Raw genomic sequence first — 24,095 nt, 5'->3', positions numbered from 1 at the left:
CAGTATGGCAGATACCGTGCTAGGTACTACAGAGACAAACAATACACACCAACTAAAAGGAACACAGAGTCTAATGCAGGAAGACTGCTGAGTAAAGAAATAACAATAAAACAAATGGCAAAGATGTTGAGAGATCAGATTCATTGTGGGCAAGAACGTAGGGAAAGAGACCTGCTGGTGACAGAACTAAAGGATATGGTGGGGAATTTGGCAGTAGCTATCAAAGTTTAAAATGCACGTGGCCTTCAATCTGGGAATTCAACATTTAGATGTGTATCCTATAGAAATACATGTACACTAAGACACATGTACACAGAGGTTCACTACAGCATTGTTCATAAAAGCCAATATTTAAAATAACCAAATGTCCATCTACAGAAACATAATAAATAAATCATGGTATCTCCAAACCATGAAATGCTATGCAGCAGGCACAAAATATAAGGTAAATATGCATGCACCAACATTGAAAGATCTTCCGTTATGTGACCAAAAAAATCAAGGTGCAGAGTATGTACAGTATGATTTAGGTAGGAGAAAAATATTTGCGTATTTATATATATGTAAATAAGTGTACAGAAAACAATCAAAAAGGATACTTACAGAAGTGTTCACAGGCGCTATCTCTAAGTAGAGGAACGGAAAGGGGATCAGTGCAGTGAAGGACAGCTTTCATTTTTCATTCTACTATGCACTATTGGTATTTTTTACGATAACAATCTATTCATGTATTACTTATATAATCAAACACACACACACACACACACACACACACACACACACACACAGAGCAGTATGACAAATGCAATTACTGCTGCATGACAGAGGTCAGCACAAAAACTGACAGGACTCTGGTGTGGGGAAAGCTGAGCTCTGATCTAGCTACTCCTACTGTCAAAGGGGGCTGTGGCCCAAGTCCAGTAACCGGGTTCTCCCCTCTCCACCTCCTCATCCACGGTACAGAGAGAACGTAGTGGACCACATTAGCCTTACCAAGTTGCCATGACAACAGGATGCCCTCTGATACCTCTGTGCCTTTGTTCCTGCTAGTCACATTGCCTGGCATGCCTTTCCATGTTTTCTGCCTAACTAAAATCAAAATCATTCTTCAAGGCCCAGCTCAAATACCACCTCTTCTGTGAAGCCTTCAATAGCCCCCGACTTGGTATTCACTGCTTCTTCCTCTTTGCTCCCACAGTACTTTGCTCATATTTCTTTTAAAGTATACTTCTTTCTACCATGCATTTATAGGCAGTCTCCCTAGTAACCTTTAAACTTGAGTGCAAAGACTATACTATTCAACTCCTAATTGCCTAGGGACCTTAGGCATATTAAGATTCATTAAAAGTGTATGTCCTAGGAGGGAGGAAGGGAGGAAAAGAGAGATTTAGGACATTAAAATCTGTATAAATATGAAAATCCATTTACTTAGGATTCAAAACTGATGCAAAGTTATCAGACTCCTCATTATAGCACTTCACAGCGCACTGAGGAGCTGGTGTAGTAACAACCATATTAACTATCATTTCATGAGCACTTACTATGTGCCAGATACTGAGCTAAACACTTGCCATTATTCTCACTTATTCTTCACAACCACCCTGTGAGGAAGGTACTATTTCTTTATACAGATGAGACACCTGAGGCTAAGAAAGGAGAAATGACTTACTCAAGGTCATGTGGGAGTCACACCCATATTTGTCTAACCCCAAAGCCTTTGACATTTCTCAACAGTAAAGCTATCACTAATGGCAGCCATGGTCAGTCTTCCTGGGGCCTTGAGAAGAGTAATGCAAAAAAGAGTTAACATAACAGGCCTGATCCTTAGAAGGGCCTGGTCCTAGGCTGGCAGCTGGGAACCTGGCTTTTGAAACAATTCCTAAGTGATAAGGTTGCTTTGCCCATCTGGGGCACTGAACATCTGCTTTCCTTCTGTGAGTCTGGAATTTTGGTAGCTGTTGCTGGCAGAGAATGCTATGATCTGTCTTCAATAAATACCCTGGTCTCAGAGTCTCAAACGGGCTTTCCTAACAGAAACACTGCACATGTGATGATGTATTTCACTGCTGGAAAAAGGAGCAGGTCTGTTGACCCCTCCCAGTGGAAGGGAGAAAACACAGGAAGCCTGTACATGAATTTCTCCAAACTGCCTGATGTGTCTTTTTCCCTTGCTGATCATATTGTGTATCCTTGAGTACCACTGACTCCGAGTCCTGTGAGTACTTTTAGTGATTTCCCAAACATGTGGGTCATCCTGGGAACACAAAATACACAAAGAGCAAAACAAAATAGCAAACAAAACATCTCAGAGGAGAAAGGGCAACAACAGCAAAACAGAGACTTACTTCTCTGGATTGTCTGGAAACTTGATCCGCAACTCTTGGTTTTTGTATGATCTTTTTTCAAATGTAAGGATCATCTTCTTCACTGAGCTTTCATCCAATGGTTCTTCCTGGGGTAAAGAGACAAATGCAACAATTTCAGTCCAAAGGGATTTCTTATTCACTAATCACTACTTCTTTCCCGTGGCTCTTACATGCCATTCTGCCCCTCACCTTTCTGGATTAACTATACAGTAAATACTTTATCTCCCCCATTAGAATGAGGGTTAAGGGTGTACATCACATGCTACTTTGTATCATCACTCTGTGTGTCTCACATCTAGCACAGGAAGTTCAACTTGAGGTATTAAAGACTCACTCATTCAACAAATATTTCTTGAGCATACTGTATGGCAGGGAGTAGCAACAATACTAAATGAATATTGTTTAATATTTATTTCGTCCTTCTCTTCTGTTGTACAGGCAAGATAACATTTAGAAGTTTAAAGAACTTGTTCAAGGTCAAACCCTGAGTCAGTGGCAGTGCCCCTCAATCTTTTCCCTACACCGGGGGTCAGCAAACTATGGTCCATACGTCAAATTCAACTTATAGCCTATTTTTGTACACCCATAAGAATGGTTGTTAATTAGCAATAGTCACTGCTTTGTGTTTCTTATATTATACATTACTGTATCTAGTCCTCACTAGCTACTGAGAAGGGTATCAGACAGGTACCTGGAATCCCGATACAGCAACAAGAATTTAGTAACCTCGCTCAGAGGAAGCATAAAAAAACTAGCAGACCATACAGAATATTCTTACTTCATACAGTGGAATAATACCTACAAAGGTAAATAAAGTGAATTTTTGAAAACAGAATCATTCACCCCCCGCCCCAAAAAAATCTACACTAAAGTTTCAGAAACGTTTTTTCCTCAGTTTAGTTCCCAGTTTAAAGTAATGTGCTGCAGTGCGCTCTGCCTCTCTAACACTCTCCCAACCCCTAGCTTCGTAGTCGTTGACCAAAACTCACACCCAAAACCAATAAAGAAACTGCTATTAAGAGAACCAGAAGGGCTTCCCTGGTGGCACAGTGGTTGAGAGTCTGCCTGCCGATGCAGTCCCCAAAAAAAAAAAAAAAAAAAGGAGAACCAGAAATAGATCCTTTTGGAAATCACTGAATCATCTCATAATTTTTTAAGTACCTAAAAATATTAGCTATTAAATTTAGATTTTGGCATATTGAGGTTCTTTTTTAAATTTACTTATTTTATTTTTGGCTGTGTTGGGTCTTCATTGCTGTGTGCGGGTTTTCTCCAGTTGCGGTGAGCGGGGGTTACTCTTCGTTGCGGAGCACAGGCTCTAGGTGCACAGGCCCCAGTAGTTGTGGCTCGTGGGTTCTAAAGCGCAGGCTCAGCAGTTGTGGAGCATGGGCCCAGTTGCTCCATGGCATGTGGGATCTTTTCGGACCAGGGCTCGAACCCATGTCCCCTGCATTGGCAGGCGGATTCTTAACCACTGCGCCACCAGGGAAGCCCCGACATATTGAGTTTTAAAGTGGGAGATACCTATACATTCATTTTGGGCGTGACACCTTTCTTAGATTTATCAATGACTCCTGGACCCTGAGGTACTCTTTTGGAACCCCACCCGCTCCCCAGTGTCTACAGCTTTAAGGAGAGGTACCCTGACTTGGTAAAAAAACTGAAGTCAGTGCCCTGACTCAGTCAGGACTCAGAGCTTAGCTTCACTACTTACTACCCACGTGGCAATGTTACTTTGCTGAATATAATCTTCAAACCCTCACCAAGTCTAACTGATTCTACCTCATAAGTGAATTCATCCACTTGGCATTTAGAATAAAGTCCCAAATCCTTCACATGACCTGTATAAGGAAGGCCTGGCAGGATTTGGCCCAGTAATCTCTCCAACCCCAAACCTCTGTTAGTGGCCCATGTGTGCTTATTCACTGTTGACTCTCCAGTGCCCATGATAGGGCCTGGCACACAGGAGACATCCAATGAAAATCTGTTGAAGGAAGGAAGGAAGGAAGGAAGGCAGGGAGAAAGGGGAAAACTACTTAAGGTCATCATAGAGATGACCTGAAGACATGAGGTACATAAAATTGTTTTATAAACTATATGACACTCTATTAATATAAGCTGTTATTGTAACCATTAGCATGATTGTTAATGTACCCAACTTATCACTGGGATTTAACTAAAATAATTTAAATTGCTAGGAAAGGGTTAAATCACTTTCAGGCAATCTCAGTACCTACAGCTTTTCTTTCCCTTAGCTAACATCCTGCCAACCCTGTGGGAAAAAACTTTATTAGTGTTAATAATACAGCTCTCATAGGATTCCCAAAGTCTTAGCCTCTCCAGGGTTTGGCCTTCCCTCCTTTAATTTCTCTCCAATACTGGGGGAAAACCGAATTATCAGTCTTAGTCATCAGCCACAGCAGTATCTCCAATAGCTCAACGTCAGAAACCAGAGGGAGATTTCAGAAAGATGAATGCTGGTGATGTAGCACAAAAAGGACAATAATATTTTACAAGTTCACCTGACTTTACAGGGGCAAACATCACTTGTTTTTCATCAAATGGGACTTTGGTGGCAGTGAGAAAATAACTCCTGGACTTGTGGCCTTCCATGCGTCATTTTTACAAAGCGACCTCTTTTTCCCTGTCCCTTAACAGAAGGCCTGGTCCCACATCCCATTTCTGTCTTCCAGGCTAGAGACCTTATACCCATGACAGCTACTATGCTAATCCTCCAGTACCAGCCTTGCCCGACACAGGAATTATACCTGCCAATTAACTGCTGCTGCAGGGCTAACAGATTGATCAGAAGCTAGTAAGGAGGGAGGATGTGCTACACACATTGTTTGTCTAAGGCTGGCAGGGCTGCTGCCCTCAGAGAGGAAATCCAAGACTGTTTTTCACCACAGATTTCCAAAGTGTCACCACCTCTTAGGGGCAGACCACCGAATTACCACTGGTAGAAATCCTAATGAGGAGAGAGTTACTGTCATAACACAATAAAGACCTTTTTGGAATATGAATCAATTTTTTTTCTTCTCAGATTCACACTCCAGCTTCATTTTTTAAATCCAAACTTAGCATCAAGCCTTTGAGGGAACCAAAAAACAGCTGGCTCTTAAGAATCTAATTCATACTGAACAAAATGCCAGAGTGAAATAACATACAAGTTAACACTTAAGGATTTAAAGAGACACAGAAGTAAGGTCACATTATTTTTAATCACTGATATTTTACCTCTATTCTTTTCAGCTTCATTCATTTATTCATTCAATAAATACTTGTTAAGGGCCTACACCAAGTTCTAGGCATTGCTCTGAATGCTAGAGATACAGCTGTGAACAAAACAGAGCCAGTCCGTTTTCAACAGAGGTTGGGGAGAAGACAACAAATGAGTAAAATACAAACAGGAATTTCAGATCATGATAAGTGCTGTGAAGACTGTATACAGAATAAAGTGATAAGAGAATAAGAGAACGACTTGCAGGGCTACCTCAGAGACAGGAACGACTTCCCTGAGGAAGAAACACCTGAACTGAGACCTGAATGAGAAGAAACCAGTCATGTAAAAAGCATCAGGGGAAGAAGAGCATGCCAGCAGAGGACACAGAAGTAAAAAGGTTCAGAGACAGGAGTCATTGCAAAGGCCCTAAGGCACCTTGAGGAACAGCAAATAGAAAGGGCCTTGGGTATATCTTTCCCTAAACCATATTTTTTCAGTCACATCTAAATACCTAATCCCCTAACTGCGCCTTTAATTTCTTCAACTTTGTTGCTTTGCGAAGGCCATCTCAACTGCCTGAAAAGCCCTTCCTCCACTTGTTTGACAAAATTCTACTCCTCTTTCAAAGACTATTGACTGTACTTAAAAATGAGTGCCCTCTATGTGTCCTCAGTGCTGGCTAGGAAGCCTCTCTGACCCTCCTCAGTCCATACTAATTGCCCCACAGTTCAGTGCTTGGGCCTCGATTATAATATATAATCCAGAATAATTTAAAAACTCTATCTGTAATGTTCTTTACAGTTTGTAAGATGCTTTCCCAACTCCATTATTCCACTTAACCTTCATGTCAACACTGTGAAATAAGTATTCTTAACCCCATTTTACAGATTAAGCTGGGAAGTTCAGGGAAATTTAGCATTTAGCACTGAATTACACTCTACAGATGCTGTGTCAGGGCCGAGCATCTGAGCTCCAAGCCCAGCTCTGCCACCTTACCTCGTCCTCTTCCTCCTCACCCTCTCTGTCAATGATTTGAAGCAGCCGTTTTTTGTCATCATCTGCTTCTTCTACCACAGTCATTTCCTCCTCCCGAAAGCGGCCACGCTCTCGAGTACCAGCTTGTCTCCGACGCATCTTCAGCTCTTCCTCTTCATCATCCCGGGGACGTTTTGTGCCCCTGTTGGGCTAAGAAAGAGAAAAAAGAAACACAGGATTTTAGAGCTGGAAAATATGTATAAGGGCGTACATACCAAGCATTCTAAAAGTTTTCGGAATTCCCTGACTGAAAAACACCAGAGCACACAATTTCTCCCACAGAATGAAGTAAAGCTCTAAGTGGTTATTTTTCAGACCTGCAACGATTCTATAAACACATGATTACAGTCACCTACAAGGTAGCTGGTTTTTGTTACAAGTATTTTTCAGTATGCAAAGTTTAGCACTTCACAAAAGTTCCTGTATATACAGAAATCACGGGGAACAAGGCTACTTTGAGAAGGGAACGCTGGGTTAAGCTCAATTTACTAGTTAGGATTCAGTCCCCAACACCAATCCCTTGGTACCTGGTTTTAATTCAGATTTAGAAAAGATTATAGTCACTCACAAGTAATTCAAACAGAGAATATTACATACACAACCTCCAAGGGTCTACAACATTCTAAATTCCTACTTTACAGCAGAGGAGAGTAAGGCCCAGAGGTCAAGCATTACCCAAGGTCACAAAGCCAGGAGCAGCACTGAAAACAGAATGGCACTTCCTGACTCCTAGTCCAGGGCTTTTCCCACCGCACTGTTAGGGTCTCATTCTCCCTCTGACAATGCAATCCATGGAGGAGTTTTTACGACTGCTTGCCATTCAGCTGGAATAAAACTGAAATGGGCCTCAGAACTGAGGAAAAAGAGCACCGCACTAGATATCAAACAGCCCAATATCTCCATTCAGCTCAAGTTACTACTGTGCAACTTTGGGCACGCCATTTAACCTCTCTAAGCCTTACTCTCCTCGTCTGCAAGTGGAGGTTATCACCCTTTTCTCCCTGTGAACTTCAGAAAAGATGTTTTTGTGTGTATTTTAAAATTTTTTTCAGCTTTATTGGGATATAACTGACATATAACTTGTGCAAGTTTAAGGTGTACAACATGATGATTTGATTCATATATATTTTGTGAAATGATACCACAATAAGGTTAGCTAATACCTCTATCACCTCACATAATTACCTTTCCCCACCACCACTGATGGTGAGAACATTTAAGATCTCAGCAACTTTCAAGTATACGATACAGTATCATTAACTACAGTCACTCTGCTATACGTTAGGTCCCCAGAACTTATTTACCTTATAACTGGAAGTTTGTACCAAATGGTGGCAAACTGTAGTGAAAGAACACTAAACTATAACAATACTAAACAAATATATAAAATTATTACTATGAGTTAATTAATCCAAATGATTCTGTCTTCCCCAACACAAAACATTTGTGTTAGGCTCTTCAACGAGCTTTTCTTTATCTGTTACAATAACTGCACACACCAACAGTGTGCTAGGTACAATGTGGTATGTTACTACCAAAGTGAAGAAAATGCTACATTCACTGCCAGCCTGCTAAGCTGCTTTTGGTGATAACAGACAAATTTCTATTATACATGATACACATCTCACCCTGTGACTTATAACCCACACTGTTACTGAACTCTGCTACCCGAGTGGTACAAAGGCATTCCCCTCTATATTCATGTACCCTGCTGATTCCACATACCAGGTGCTTCAGTAAGTCTACGCATATGACATTGCTTAGAAAACTCACATTAGACAATTCGGGTTGTGGGGTACCACCTGCTATTTTTCACTCTGTTCCTGAGTCTCCCTGGGATGGATTATAATTTCATATGACCACACTCTATTTCCATAAAAATTACACAAATCTGTTGTCATCATTACTAGTCTACACATTAAAAAAAAGAAGAAAAAGAAAAAGGAAATCAACATGCCAGTAACCAAAGAGTACAAAAAAAGGAGGTGGTGGTTTTCATGTGAGGAGAGGAGGTAGCTTGCTCCTAAAGGAGGGCAGGCTTCAAACGAGGTAGCTCCACAGCAGGTAAGGAACTTCAGCCCTCTGGGAGCACTAGCTCTTTCAGACTCCTAAGACAAGCCCTGCTGCGGTTCTATTAGTGTGAGCCTACTGCAGCAGCCAAACCAAAGCATGAGCTCCACAGTCCTCCACGGAGAGGGGATTTCTGGACTGTTTATCTCAGCGCAGAGAGAAAAGGCAGTGGACCACAATTAAAAGTGGAAAGCTAAATACTGCCACAGTTAAGAAATGCAAAGAAAGAGAACAATGGCAATGTCTCTTTTGAACACATCTTCCAATCCACTTCTGTAAAACAAACATTTCAGAGGTCCGGGAGGAGTTTCATTTTTACCACTAATAATTTCCACTGAAATAGCACTTTCCTTCTGCAGAACTTAAAGCACTCCTTTTAATCTTCACCCCATCTCTGGGGACCAGAAGTAGTTAACAGTTCTATTTTATAAGCAGGGAGACAGGATGCCTGAGATCCTTTAATAAACTCTTGCAAAGACAACCTGCTGCCTTCTAAAAGTTGAAACTGATCTCTGGGAAGTTTGCCAATTTCCATGATTCCAGGACCCTAGCTGAGACAGATCTGAGGGACTTTCAGGCAAGAACATATACCCATAAACATAAGTCATACAAGATGTTAGCCAAGTTAAAATAATATTTGTTAAACCATTCATTCAACAAATAATTTATTAAAGAATTCCAAGGCTTGAAGGATCCTCAAGTAATCAGCCTGGCCTAGTACCAAGTCCCAGGCTTCCATTAGGGTAATGTCTAAATAGGGACACAGGGACAGACAGGGCTAGAACGGATTCTTGAGACAAGAATAGCTTTGCTAATCTTTATGAATAGTCTAAGCACATTCCTAAGAGGGCAACCTTTAGGTTTAGCCACTGTATCTCCAATTTCCTTCCCCCTCATACAGGGTATTCGGCTTTAGCGCCCCTCATGGAGGACAACTCTGTAGCAGAGCACAGCAGAACCCATCCCACTGGGATGCTTTGACATGGTTCCTTGACAAACATAACAGCTCCCACCTCCCTCTCCAACAGATGGATAAGCCTCCCAAAGGCCCGATATGTTTTATTTCAGCATTTTTCTCTCCCAAGGCAAAATTTTAAAAACTTCTGTTCTTTACTTCTCTACTCAACTCTCAATTCTTTTTCAGATACTAACCCTCCAAAGAGAGAAGTTCCTACTCATTTCTGAAATTTGACCATTCTGAGTAATAAAGGTTAAAATTCATTTCTTTAACAAATATATAATAAGTGCCAACTATATATAAGGCACTGTGCTGGGGACTGGGGACACATGGCATAAAGACAAACATTGCTTTGCTATCAAGGGGCTTAACAATCTAGGACATAGCAGTCCAATCAAAATATAATACAAGCCATAGATATAATTTAAAATTGTTTTAGCAGCCAAATAAAAACGAAACAGATGAAATTAATTTCAATAATATATTTTATTTAATCCAATATATCTAAAATATTACCTTTTCAACATGTAATCAATATAAAAAATTACTAATGAAGTATTTTACTTTTTTTTTTTAATACTAAGTCTTTGGAATTTGGTAGATGTATTTTACACTCGTGGTGTATCTCAACACAGAAGCAGCCCTATTTCATGTGCCCAACAGCCATGTGCAGCGAGTGGCTACCATACTAGACATCCCAGGTTTAGGGAATTTTCATCTGAGGGGTTCCTGTTCCCTGATAATGTCAAAATGAAATTGGATTTCTGGCAACACTGAATGAAATAGGGACTCATACACAGCTGAAGTCCTATTTGTAAAAGATCCCCATTAAAATCTGTGAAGCTAACAACACCCTGCCCCAGAAATAAACTTCTAGATTATATTTACCAGTATTCACCACTGAGAGAGTGATCAGTTATACAAAACAAAGCAAGAATATGTAAGTGGGGAAGAACCTAGGAACTGCCAAACTGATTTCACTACAGAAGAGACAAAGGACTCTGGATCCAGAAAGGCAGCACTCACAGCCTGTCAGAGAGGTCATCAGCTCAGGCCTGAGCTCTCCTTGCGTTTTACACAACCAATCCCAAGAGGATTAAGCCAGTCTTACCAGTCACCTTTGGAGATTAATTTGTTTTGGTATCTGAAAGGTGTTTGGAATCCCTCAAGATGAAGGAACGACAAAAGAAATTGTTCTTAATAAAGTCATTTCTCTGCTTCTGCTGCCCACAGCAGAAAAATGATTAACTCTTAACTTCTGATGTAGTAGAACATCAGCCCTTTAAGGATTTTTACAATCTTCTACATTCCCTGCCTTATTCCCAATAGGTGGTGAGCGGAATAAATGCTCACTAAGCATTTGCCACCATCCAACCACACAGCTGGTACCCTTTCTAGGATACACAAAGGATTCCCACTTGCTCAAAGCTTATAGGAAGCTCCAAGAATATACATATAATATGTCTTTACTTTCCAAAAATCTTGATGCCTTGTGTGTGTTTGTGTGTGTATGATGGATGATATATATACCCATCCCCCTAGAAATAGAAATCAAGACATCTCCATGAAAGCTTTGAAAGAATTAAAAAATTAAATAAGCAATCTGCCTAGACTAGTCCCTGCATACCCAGACAATATCCAATCTAAGCTTTAGGTTTCATTTCTCTCCCCTCCTCCTCTTTTTAATTAAAAAGCAGTGAGAAGCTGTAGCTATCATGAGGGGCTGTGGGAAAATGCAGTTATATTGGGCTCAAAGTAATGTACCATAGGAAGAGGCTACATCACCAGAACGAATCCTAAATTAAAACTCCACTATGAAACCAACCCCATTTCCTCTGAGCATGCAATCTATATTATCGCATTTATGGTCTGTCTCGACCTCAATTAGACTTGGGGGTGGGGGAGAAGAAAGGGGACTTCTATAATAAGCAATAATGGTATCATTATGATAAATTATGAAAACACACAGTGCAATTATTAATGTGAAGAGCACATTTGTACCAGGCTGTAACAATGGAGATGTATACTGCGGGGGAACATCTAAATATAGCTCAATATTCCAGGTTACCTGACTAAGAAGTGGAGTAATTTTCATAAAATGTACTTTCATGTTAATGGAAGAAAAATATATTCATTTTATTAAGGAAATGGAAAAATTCAAAGGAAATCTTCTATTAACTTTATAATAAACCATGAATTCTTCACCTAGCATCAAGAAGGTCACATATCTTCAGAAAAGGGCCTTCCAATGGGGGCATAAAGTGCTGTTTCCTAAATATCAAACAATGGGAAAGACTCAAATGTGAGCTGAAAGAGATAATCTAGTTTATCCCTCTTTTTACAGAAATAGGGAAACCTGAGCTCGGTGGGTTTAAGCACCTTGTCTGTGGTAGGCAATAATATAAGCCTTCTAATTCCCAATATAATTCGTCTCCTCCTTCGCTATACTAACGAGTCATTCCTAACCTGTGTGCAATGGTGATATCCTGTTCGGAGAATGAATTTTGGAGTCAGATTTTCCTAAATTCAAATCCTGGTCGCTCTACTCAGCAGCCCTGGGAAGTAACTTACCCATTCCAGGCTTGAGTTTTCTCAATCTATAAACTAGGAACAAGCCGCACTTTCACACAGACATTTTATATATATATATATATATATGTGTGTGTATGTACATAAAGGCCAATGTTTCTAAAGTGCTAAACACAGTTTAGCCCACAGAAGACAATACGTGTATCTCTCCTGGACACACCTGACTTAAAATCAAAGAACCTCAAGGTTGGAGAGGGTGTTGACCATTAATAGGTGTTAAAACAAGGATCCCATTTTTAACGTCAAAATATTTGACAGACCCCACCCCAGCTGCACTTTTTTAGTATCCAGTAATTGAGAAAATACACAATGACAACAAACAAATACATTTCTATGTATTTGGTAATACTTTTCATTGAATTTGTGTTTTTAACTCCCACATTTACAAGAGAGAAGACAAGACACAGAGAAACAGAAAAAGAGAGACTGATTAATTTTGAGAGAGATTTTGAGAGATTGAGATTCATTCTACAGAAAATGCTTGTGTATATCTGGATTCAAAACCTCTTGCAATAATTCTGAGTCACTAGAGACAATCCAGACTTTAGGAATCCTTGATCTAACTCAATTATCTTTCTGAGGTTTGAAAACCCTTTAAAATATTTCTGCTAGGCATAGGCTGGGGTTTCCTAACACTTTCGGTGACCAGAAACTTAACCTCCTCCTAAACTGCACTCCCTCCATCTCTGGATCGCTCAGAGAGTTCATTCAATTAAGGGGAAACATTTCAACTTAATAATTTTCTTCCCCAGTCCATAATCTTTCTCCTTAAAGCAATATAAAATAGGTTTAATCTCACTCTCACATTTAAAAAGAAAAACACTTTATATTATTTTAAGACAGTAATCCTATTTCATTCTTCCTCTCTCATTGCCTTTTCTTTTTCAGAATAAACACTTTCAATATGAGATGGGAAGAATGTATGCAACATAGTTAAGGGAGGTGTACACATAATTAAATTCCTTCCTACCTTTATTTGGGGATTTCATAATTTCAAAGCTTTCTGATACCTCTTCAGGTGATTAGACATATGGAATGTCACAAACCCAAGCTTGTGGACGGACTGCTTTAACCAATACGAAGTGCTCAGAAATCATCTGCTGTTAACCTCACCTGATTACATTTAGTCAGAATAAAAAGGAGTTTTCAAACATTCATTTTTACCAGATGGTAGTGAGTGGCCTGACCCAGAAGTTACAGATGAGCTGCAGTAATGAGTTTTCCCTTGCCTTTGCTGGCTGCACATTCACTGGTGACATTTTACAACTAGGGCTTCTGGCTCAATCAATATTTGCAGGCTTCATGCAAAACCTACCAAAGTTAACATCAGGGCTCCCTTGCAAATTTGCTTAAGGCATCAGAACTGAAAAAGCTCACAATCTCTAATGCTGCAACTATCATCAGCCAAAGTTCATAATTAGGGATCAGAGACAGAAAATTCTACCCACTCAAAGGGTTGTTGTGATGGTTAAAACATCTTACAAAGAGGTTTTGTGTAAGCTATAAAGTGCTATGGCAGTGTAAGGGTATATCATTATCATGTTTTTAAGAAATATCTGAGTGACTAGTATAAAGCAGAAACTAACATACGATTGTAAAGCAATTATACTCCAATAAAGATGTTAAGAAAACAGATGCTCAATAAATATGTATTGATTAAAAAAAAGAAATATCTGAGTGGCAATTCCAGATATTCATATATAATTATATATTATGCCTATACAAGAATCATGGCAATATGCCACCTTTTTTTTCTGGAAGAAAAACAGGTACCAAAAATTCCTCAAAATCTCCAAGCAAAGTCATTGCAAATATTAAACAGAACCCTCATGTACTTATTAATTCCCAATTTAAAAAATTACAGGTACTAAGAGTACAGTAATTACTGGAGAATGTGGGTTTTACCAATGTCCACGGTGTGGGGGGAGGTGAGGGGGAATCAATGTATCAAAAATTAACATTACCAAAGATCTCACTTATGATCTGTAATCTGACTGGCTGACAAGTAACATGAATATGATTTATAATTTAAATCACTAGTCATGAAGACACTACTTAATCAATTTTTCCTACCAAAAAAATTCTTACTCCTTGTTAAAGCCTGAATATATATCCATCTCATTTCCAAAGGGTGTGTAGATTTCTTTTTTGGAAGTACAAACTATTCTTTAGCATTCATGATTTACTTTGACATTTTCTCTGATTAATTCTACAGCTGCATCAGCTGAATATTGATTCTGTTTCTTTTTTTTTTTTTTTTTTTTTTTTTTGATTCTGTTTCTTTATCAAGCCTAACAGAGGCAGATACTTGTAAAATCATTGTAAGGTAAACTATCTCCATTTTAACAGATATTATGAATGTTTTGTGAGCTACATCAGAACCATGATCATTCACTCAGGAAGTGTTTACTGAGCTAACAGAACCTGAACATCACTCTACTAGGTGTTGGAGGGAATATTAGACATCAAACCAAGAACAACAGAACTGCACTGACCTAAAAAAAGCAACACAGTATACAATGCAAAGAGCAGTGGACCAATAATCATAAAAATCTGGGTGCTAGTGAATCACTTAAAAGTCACATGACCTTAGATAAGTCATTTGACTTACCAGCACTGCATTTAAAAAATGCTCTGCCCTTGCTCTGCTACCTCCCAGGATTGTCTTTAGTAAGATAAGGGAGAATAAGATTAAATAAAATAAAGATACAGCACTTTAAAGAAAAAAGAGCCTAGGATTCAATTTCTTTTAATGACAGCTAACTGCAAAGTCCTATATATACAATAGACTTTTCAGCTTTTGACAAGGAATAGAATCACAACTATGATTTCAAAAGAAAAAATACTGAGTAGCCCATAAGCATGTAAAAAGGGACCCAGTCTCATTAGAAATCAGGGAAATGCATATAAAAACCAGGAAATATCATCTGGTTGGCAAAAATTAAAAAATTAAAAGCTGGCAATATCATGTGTTAGTGAGGATATAGAGAAACAAATTAAAACATGCTGATAGAAGAGTAAATGAGTACAGAGCTAATTGGTGATACCTAGTAACACTGAAGATGCATATATTCTATGACTATCCTAGCAGTTCTACTCCTAGGTATACACATTAGAGAAATTCTCAGACATATGCACAAGGACATATTTAAAGAATGTTCACTGGAGCATATTTGTAATAAGAAAAAAAATTTCAATGATCACTGGATGCATACATAAGCAGTAATCATTTTAAAAAAATGACTGGGAATAATAATCACCAAATTCAGGATAGTGATTGCTTCTAAGAAGGGTAATAAAGAAGTTGGATTAAGGACGGCTACACAATGAAATGGGATTAGGGAAGGGTACACAGGACACTTCAACTGTATTTATAATATTTTATTTCTTAAAAAATGATCTGAAATAAACTTGGCAAAATGGTATGGCTATGCACATACTTAGGAGGGAAGAAAAAGGAGACCACTAGAAGCTAGCAGGGAATCATGCAGAACAAGTCATGCCCAACTGGTTGTAGTCCCTTGATATTGTTACTGCTGATTAAGGTTAAGGGTTTACAATACCTATAGAGTACCTTTATCTCAACAAGATCTTTCACAAAGTCACTCAAGTGGGCAGACGGAGAAATGTGGGTGAATGGTAGTATAGAGAGATAGATTCGTAATAGGTTAAACCAAAAGAGTATGAGCAGTATAAAGTCCCTTGTTTAAATTCAAAAGAGCAAATAAAGTCCCTGCCAGAGGAAATATGACTTTAAAATAATTCATTCAGGAAACAGCTGATGGTTTTAGTTAATGTCATTTTCAACAGGATGGCCAACTTTAATTTTTTAAAAATCTAATGCATATTAAGGGTGCACTATTAGAAGCATAACATCTAATTCGACTATAGTCCCGTAGCACTGAGTTAGCTACCACACTTGAAAAGAGGCATTACAATCTCAATATTGCATGAGCAGGAGAGTACAGGGTCTGGAAACCTTGCCATAGAAAAAAACCAATAAGGGAAAGAGAGAAGAGTTAGGGAGGGACCCAAGAGTCACCTTCAGTTACTCAAATGATGCCTTGGAATGGAGTAAGCACGTATAGCGCTACCATGAAAAACAGACCACCTTCCTTTCCCCTTTTGTTCCAGCTAGAAAAACCCTACTCAGCCTTAAACTCCAGCTCAAAGGCCACCTTCTCTAGGAGTCATCCAAATGCTCCAGTAAGACCTCTGCGCTTCCTCAGCAATGTATCATATCAACACACAACACGTGCATTAATAAATCTCCATCTTCTCTACTAAATCATATGCTAGGTCCTCAAGGGTAGGTGCCCTGAGATCTGACCCTTGCTGCTAACACCTCAGCACCCCACAGTGCCCAGCTCATAGCAGGTACTTAACCCACATTGCTAAATCAATGAGAGACAAGGGAAGAGGGCAGATAAACCAATGAACCATCCAAGAATCGTAATTCACTATTAGCAAATGTATACAATGTATGCATATTCTAGGAATTTCTTGGATCATTAGATTACTGCAACCAAGCAGAATTCATCTGTTCTATGTGTTCTATCTACATATTTAATCATTTTATGCCACCCTGGGCTATATAGCTTAGTAAATTTTCTAATGATGGCACCAAGTGATATTCAGAGGGTAAGAAGAGTAAAACTCAGATTCAGACAAAGTGTATCCATACAACCTCGTAATTTACAGATGAATAAACTAAGACTCAAGGATGAGCCTGAAGCCACAGAGCTGGGTCTGGAATCTAACTCTCACTTTTACAGCAGCAGTATACACAACCCCCCAGTCAGCTTTCCCTAGTCACAACTTCAGAAACTATCATCTAAAGGCATAATTTGCATCATCTCTCCCTGCTGCCATCATCGTTCAACCAACACCAAAATCCCTCCTGCCACTTTTCTGCCCATGCCGTTAGCCAGGAAAGCTCTTTTCTGTAGTTGCTTCTTGCCTGTTTGGAAGCTCACTGACCAGAAGCGCTTACTGTCATCTGTCTATATGGAGATTTTGGTAAAACTCCCTCCGCCAGATCATCTGGGGAACCCACAATGAGCCCAGGGGTTACCCACCTTGAACACCAGTCCACTTTGAATCTTTAAACATTAAATAACAAATTAATATGGCAAAGCTATTTTAAATTATTTAAACTATTTCCAAAGGCTCAGACACAAGAAATTCACTTTATTATTTAAATATCTAACACAAAGGTTAGATATTTTATAAGTGCATGTCACAGAGGCTAGGGGAGGTGGAGTATGCATTCAGCAACCAGCAGACCCATACAATGGCTTTGCAAGTTACATGGCACACCTGTTACATGTAATCGTGATGACAGAGACGTCTCCAGCCCGTGGACTACTGCCTCTAGCAATGCACAATTCCATTAACACTAAAGTGGGGAAGAAAATCTTCAACTACTTTTTCTATAAGTTGCCTCTAAGGTCATTGCCAAGACTCAAAACTGCATTCCTCTTTCAAACAGCAGGAGTGATTGTGGCGGGGAGGCAGGGCAGCGTATACTAGCAAGAAAACAGACAGGAAAGAAAAAAGTGGAGATATTTTGAGAAAATGGGAAGGGGCGGAATATTCAGAGCATACTGAATGGCCTGGGAATAAATGAGTGAGAACCAGATCATACGTGAGAAACGAGTCATGTTATTTATTTACAAAATCTAGGTCTTTCACAGTTGCTTATTAATTCCTTAAGGGTTCCAACATGGTTTTGATCTCTAGAGCCTAGGACATCAGCTATTACCATTATTCCTTTTAAAGCTTACAACTTATCCACATAAGTCTGTTACATAATAGCTGCCACATTTATTTCAAGGAAGACAGAACTCACATGAAACTTTACCCTGAGTATCTTGTTAAAAAGAGTATTTTTCAACATTATGGGTAATACTTTAAAGTCTGAAAATGTAGCACGATTTTACAACACAATTTCCAGCACTAGAGTGCCGACTTACCTATCTCTCTCAGCTTGAATGAAGTATCTAGTGTTATGGCATCTGTACATGCCTGTTGATGAGTCCATCAAAAACAATGAAAAGAGATGGCTTCATGTCTGTTTTCTTCTAAGGTGCATTTTATTTTCCTCAATCCAAAGGTTTTACTATTTCTAGAAGCTTTACAAACCACTAGAGTTAGCAAAATACCTCTGTTCCCAATAAAGACAAGGATGGTAAATGAATTATTCTTAGAGTCAGAAATATTTCCTCCGCCCAGAAAACAGAAGGCACCCTGACCACCTGGCCATGTGGAATATGATCAAAAGGAATTCTTTGGTAGCCTGGGTAGCCTCTTGCCCAGCTACGAATTCCCTCTACAAGCTCTATCTCCACCACAACTCTCTCAGGAAGGCTATAAAATTGACTTCAAAGTGATTTCAAACTAATAACTGCTCACTCCAAGAACATTTTAGGGTACTCAATTTCCTAGCAATAGCATCTAATAGACCAGATAAGCCAAAACACACACCTCGCTGGGTGGGAAGAAACTCTACCAAGGGTTAAGATAATTAAGTAAGTCTCTTATACAGAAACAAATTAAATAAATAGTAGAATAAAATAATTGTTTTGAACCGTCTCTTTCCTTTTGAAAGTTTTCTTTGAAGCTTGGTAGGCTTTTGGCATCAAAAAAACTTAAGAATTGACTGCCTTTAAAAAAATTACCTTAAAACAGTGTAAAGCATCATGCAAAGACATCCTTACAGGTTATAATACCTTTACTTTTTTTTATAAAGGAAAGCAAAGTGAATTTTCATAAGCATGTTTCCTCTGTGGGTGAATCTCTAGTTGGTTACAACCAACTCGAGAGAGCCATCAAGGCAAACTACCCATTAGCTGTCAATTTAGAATGATTCTAGAAAGCTAGCCCTAGAGCTCCACCAGTATCTTTTCAACAACCTCTTAATCTTGTTTATAACACCTGTGTTAAAGCAGCCTGACATCAATCCTACTCACTTGTCTCAGACTGAAATTACTTAGAAACTTGAGAATTCAGGTAAACATATTAAATATCAGAGAGTCACTGGCTGAAAACCCTGTACACAAGGGAATTCGGTCACCTCTTTTAAACAAAGCTGCATAGATAAGCCAGGATGGGCCTCAATAGGCAAAGTCAGATATAAATCTTACAAAGAGCTTCTCAGGAGGCACTGAGGTCAGAGAATCGCAGGATTTAAAGAAACCATGAAGAATTCTTCCTACAGCTTCCTCACCAAGCAATTATCCAAGCTTTATAACAATGACCATTAACTGTGTGCTTATTATATACCTGGAAATTAACATTTCATTATCTTTTCAATCCTCACACAACTCTGCCAGGTAGGTAATACCATTCCCTGTTTCTTCAAGTGAGGAAACCAAGGCTCAGGTAGTGGCTTGCTTAGCGAACTGCCTAAGGTCAAAGAGCTAGCAAATAGTGGAGACAGGACTCAAACAGTCAATCTAAGCCCAAAGCTCTTGCTCTTTCCAGGGTACCATACTACCTACGACCATGTGATTGGGAAATCACCCCACCTTAACTGGTTTCTGTGCTTACTACTAATCTGTTTCCCAAGGCTACTTAAACTTAAGTGTCCTTTTAGCAGCTCTACCACTTTCTGTTTTAGAAACCCATATGTGTCCCAGGCCTGTACAAAACATAATGTCCATAAGAAATGATGGTAAAGTAGTCCCATTTATAGGGGAGCATGGTGCAGGGAGGAGGAAATGGATTTTAGTGGTCAGACACTTAACTTTGTTGTTACCAGTGTGTGACCTTGGTCAAATCACCACACACTGAGATCATCCTTGGAAAAAGCTCTCACAGCGAGGAAGTGCCAAACCCAGAAAAAGTACTTAATAAATGTTTAAGAAAAAAAATCAAATGGAAATGCATGTGCCAGATATAACCAACATGAAATAAAAACTAACCTTGTTAGTTTTATCTTTTGCCTATAAGGTTGGGTAAAGAGAAAACAGCAGTTATGTCTCACAATAGAGTTGGTATAAATCTGGCTAATAAATGATTAATCTCTTGTTTTGGAGTCAGAGACAGCTCTGGTCTTTAAAACAACTCCAGTCAACTCTCGGGTTATTAAAGTACTGGAATCGGACTTTTATCAAGATCACCAATTGCTATTTAAGACAAGTTTCACCCAACCCACTGTCTCCTATGACTAGGGCCACTATCATTCACAAACACAGCTTAATCTCCTCTCCATCAAGATGTAAGAGACAAGAAAAAGAAGACAACTGTGGAGGTGCTAAGAGTTAACATAAAAAGATACCTGGAAGAAACCCAAATTCAGCCACCTAATCATTGATTCACTGCTTCATTCATTCATCCTTTGTTCTTTCCTTTCTTCAGTCAAGAGACATTCATTGAGTATTTACAGCAGGTACTGAGCTGGTCACTGCCCTAGAGGAACTCAAAGTCCAATGGGAAGAAAGAGATGTAACCAAATAATTCCAATACAAAATTGTTGGGAAAGGCAGTCTCATGCATGCAGTATTTCAAACCCCACTCCGTCACATAAAAACGGGCCTTGGACCTCAATACTTCTGTACAAGAGATAAGGAGCCCATACAGCCTATGCCTGGCTTATCACTTTGTATAGGAATATCTTTCCCTGTTTCAGGCTCAGCAAGTGTTCCTTTGTTCTGCTTAAGCATGTATGTCAATGGCCCTTAGTCATGCCACTAGCTTTCAGGTCTGGGTCCTCCTGCTGCTACAAGAAAGAGGGGTGCACATAGGCTAACTGTCCAGCATTGGAAGGGGAGGGCCCTGCTAGCCACAAGGGACTGAGTACACTACTGGAGCTGATCTTGCTCTGTCTCTTCTCTATGTGAGTAAAGCATTGTTCCATCCCGTGCTTGACTGTGTTGTGTTTTCCTTGGCAACTTCAATACCAAGATGCAATGGACAGTGTTTGAAGTGCTCCCCTGGGATTGGTAACTGATGCACGGTGTTCTGCTTCCCTGGATTTGATAACCAGGGCACGGTGTTCTACTGGACAAGAATGATATATATGGTAGACTGGAGGCAAGTACAAGGTAGGGTGATGGTAGCATTCTGCTGCATTCTACTCTCTAGTGTGTTTCTTTTTTTAAGCTACCTTCATCCACTGGAGCCTTCTATTAGGAAAACGATTCTACCACCTACTTCTTGAGTGTCTTTGGGGAAGTCACTAAACCTCTGTGAACTAACTTTCCTCACCTACACAATGGGAATAAGAATACTGACTTCCCAGGGTTGCCTTTAGGGTGAGACAGAATAACATATCGAATCAAATAGCACAATGTCTGGCTCTCAGTAGGCTTCAATACCTGGTAGTCCCCAGCATTCTATTTTGTTCTTTTGGCTTGGTGACATAGGGAGGAGAAAACACATAGTCTTTTATCTCATTAAAAGTATGACAATTCCTACAAGCTCCTCTTTGAGGTGTTTTTCATTCACTGCAAATCAGGAACATACTAAACCTATAAGTAACCCCTTCTCCCACAAACACGATCTGTCGATTGAAGGCATATCTGCCATTAATGCAGAGGCAATACTTCAAGCCCAGCTGCATACCTACCTCCTGATATTATCCTGTTAGGCTTGGTGTCATGCTCCTGAAAAAAAGCTATACTCACTGCACTCAGCAATCAAAGTGCCTCTGCCTCACACAAGATGAACCATGGCTAAAAATTGCTTTCTTGAATTAAAATAAGACTTCCTCAACCTCAGCACAACTAGAATGTGGAGCCCAATATCAGACTGTCAACCAGTCTCCATCTTGCTCTAATGGTGGTTTGAAGCACACAGAAAAGTAGAGGGAAAATTACTAATTTAAACAAAATGTTTAATCCTCTAATTATGGGACAGGCTCCAGGAATATGGAAAGTGATTTGCAATCTTCATTATGGAATCCCCACCAACCACTAGCACAAGTCATGTCAGCCAGAAGGCAAATGCCATCTCTTTTTCCGCCACTGGGCCTTCTGTGTCCTAATAAGTTCTGTGGGGATGGAAGAAGAAATCTTTGGAAAAAGAAAAAAATGAGGTACAAGAATCGGAATTTCTGTCTCTCCAAGTTCACTACGCTGAATGAGGTGTAAGGATCCCCCAGTGAGAAGCCAGGGAGATAATATTCAGTGACTACATTGGCAGGCTAAGCAGACTGAGGGCCTTTGAAACTCTCAAGTCTTGTAAAAACTGCCCAACTCAAGTGGTGCTTAAGTAATTCTTTTTATTTGCTGAGAAGTCCTGTCATCCTCCTCTCATCAGTGGTAAGAGATGCACAGAAAATTAGGTGGTGCCCAGCAACGGCACTTCTGGTCAGAAGGAAATCTGTTCCTCTGCGGATATGCTTGTACCACTGCTAATTTGTGTTAATCTCTGCCCTTTCAGATCTCTATGTGCTAACTCAGGACAAAAAAGTCCCTACCAACTAACTCTGACAAGTCTGATGGCAGAACTCCCACGGGAGAATCAGCAGACAGCAAAGGCAGGCAAGTATTCCCCTTCATTAGAGAGAGTTCTTTTTAATTTTTTTTTTAATTTTGAAAACAACAAGTAGCCATTCACAGGCACTGCTCACTGCAGTCACTTATACAACTGGCAGAAACTGAAATTCCCCCCAAGCCAACTAAAAAAGATGTCCTGGAAGTAACCAGAAATGACTACGCCCCTTTAATTACCTACCCACTGTAATGTAAAACCAGACATAGAGAGGATGGCCACAGCAGATCTGGGCAAAACAGTGGGTGATATTTAATCATCAGTCCAGACCATCTGCAACTGTTTTGCAGAAGCACATGAAGTTTATGGATTCCAAAGCTTCCTACAAGTTACCAGGTACTGAGGGTCAGCTGCACTGTCCTCAGGTCTACCAGAGGCTGCTTTCTTCATTCTCTCCAGGCCAGGGTGCTCAACAAAAGGCACCAAGCCCACATTTTCTGTGCCAAGCCTGGCACTAGGAGAGTGTTGCTTCTTGATTAAGCCAGAACCCAGATTAAATGTTTAGAACTGGGAAATTCTGAAAACAACCTAGGCGGGAAAGCAATTATTCTAGGGAGAGCACAGCTTCAGCTGCGGCCTTCCACAGCACAAAGGTGAATTCTATCCCCTTGGAACGATTAAGCTGGCCAGATTTGCTCCCCTACAATCTATTCTCCATTCGGCAGAGGCAGTGATCTTTTAAAACTTAACCAAACTGTGTCAGTCCACAGCTTAAAACCCCTAATGGTTTCCCAATGTACCAACAATAACATCTAAACATTTTAGGGCTTCCCATCCTCCCCACAGCAGACCTCTCCGTCCTTATCTCGGTCCCCGCCTCACTCGTCATGCTCTAGGCCATACTGCCTCAAACATGACAAGCTTGGTCCCACCTTAGGACTTTTGTAGTGGTTTTCCCCTTGGCTCACATTGCTGTTCCCACAGCTCTTCATGTGGCTGGATCCTTCCCATTATTCATTCTCAGCTCAAATGTTACCTCCTCAGAGAGGCCTTCTGGAACCTTCTGATGATCCCCAATCATTCAATTACATCAGCCCATTTTTCCCTTCATATCTCTATTTAAAATATCTTGTTTTTGTTTCTCTAGTACTATTTGTTTGCATGTTTAGGTGTTCTTATTTATTTGTATTTGTTTTTCTTGTATATTTTCTGTCTTGCCTCCCTGGGTATAAGTTCTATAAAGACAAGGGACAGCAACTGTCTTGTGTATCACTCTATTCCTGATGCCTAGTACAACATCCTGCATTTAGTAGGCATTTAATAAATTTTTTGAATAATTTAAAAATGAAAGGCTCGATATGGATTACTAATCTGAATGAAGTTTACTAGCCCTTGAAAATCTGGATTGGCTCACAGC

The 24,095-nt window shown here is 39.7% G+C and overlaps 1 protein-coding gene across 1 annotated transcript in view; it reads right to left on the bottom strand.

Moving 5' to 3' along the window:
- Positions 1-24,095, bottom strand: part of CTNNBL1 (catenin beta like 1) — a 159,807-nt gene that overhangs the window by 126,277 nt on the left and 9,435 nt on the right. Inside the window, exons 2-3 of the mRNA XM_024743133.1 lie at positions 6,586-6,774; positions 2,346-2,452 (exon numbers count right to left, since the gene is read on the bottom strand). Coding sequence (XP_024598901.1) covers positions 2,346-2,452; positions 6,586-6,774 — 296 coding nt within the window. The remainder of the gene's footprint in view (positions 1-2,345; positions 2,453-6,585; positions 6,775-24,095) is intronic.

The sequence above is a fragment of the Neophocaena asiaeorientalis genome, unplaced genomic scaffold (assembly GCF_003031525.2).
Source record: "Neophocaena asiaeorientalis asiaeorientalis breed wild unplaced genomic scaffold, Neophocaena_asiaeorientalis_V1.1 scaffold82, whole genome shotgun sequence".
Taxonomy (NCBI): domain Eukaryota; kingdom Metazoa; phylum Chordata; class Mammalia; order Artiodactyla; family Phocoenidae; genus Neophocaena; species Neophocaena asiaeorientalis.
This window is presented reverse-complemented; position numbering and strand designations above follow the sequence as displayed.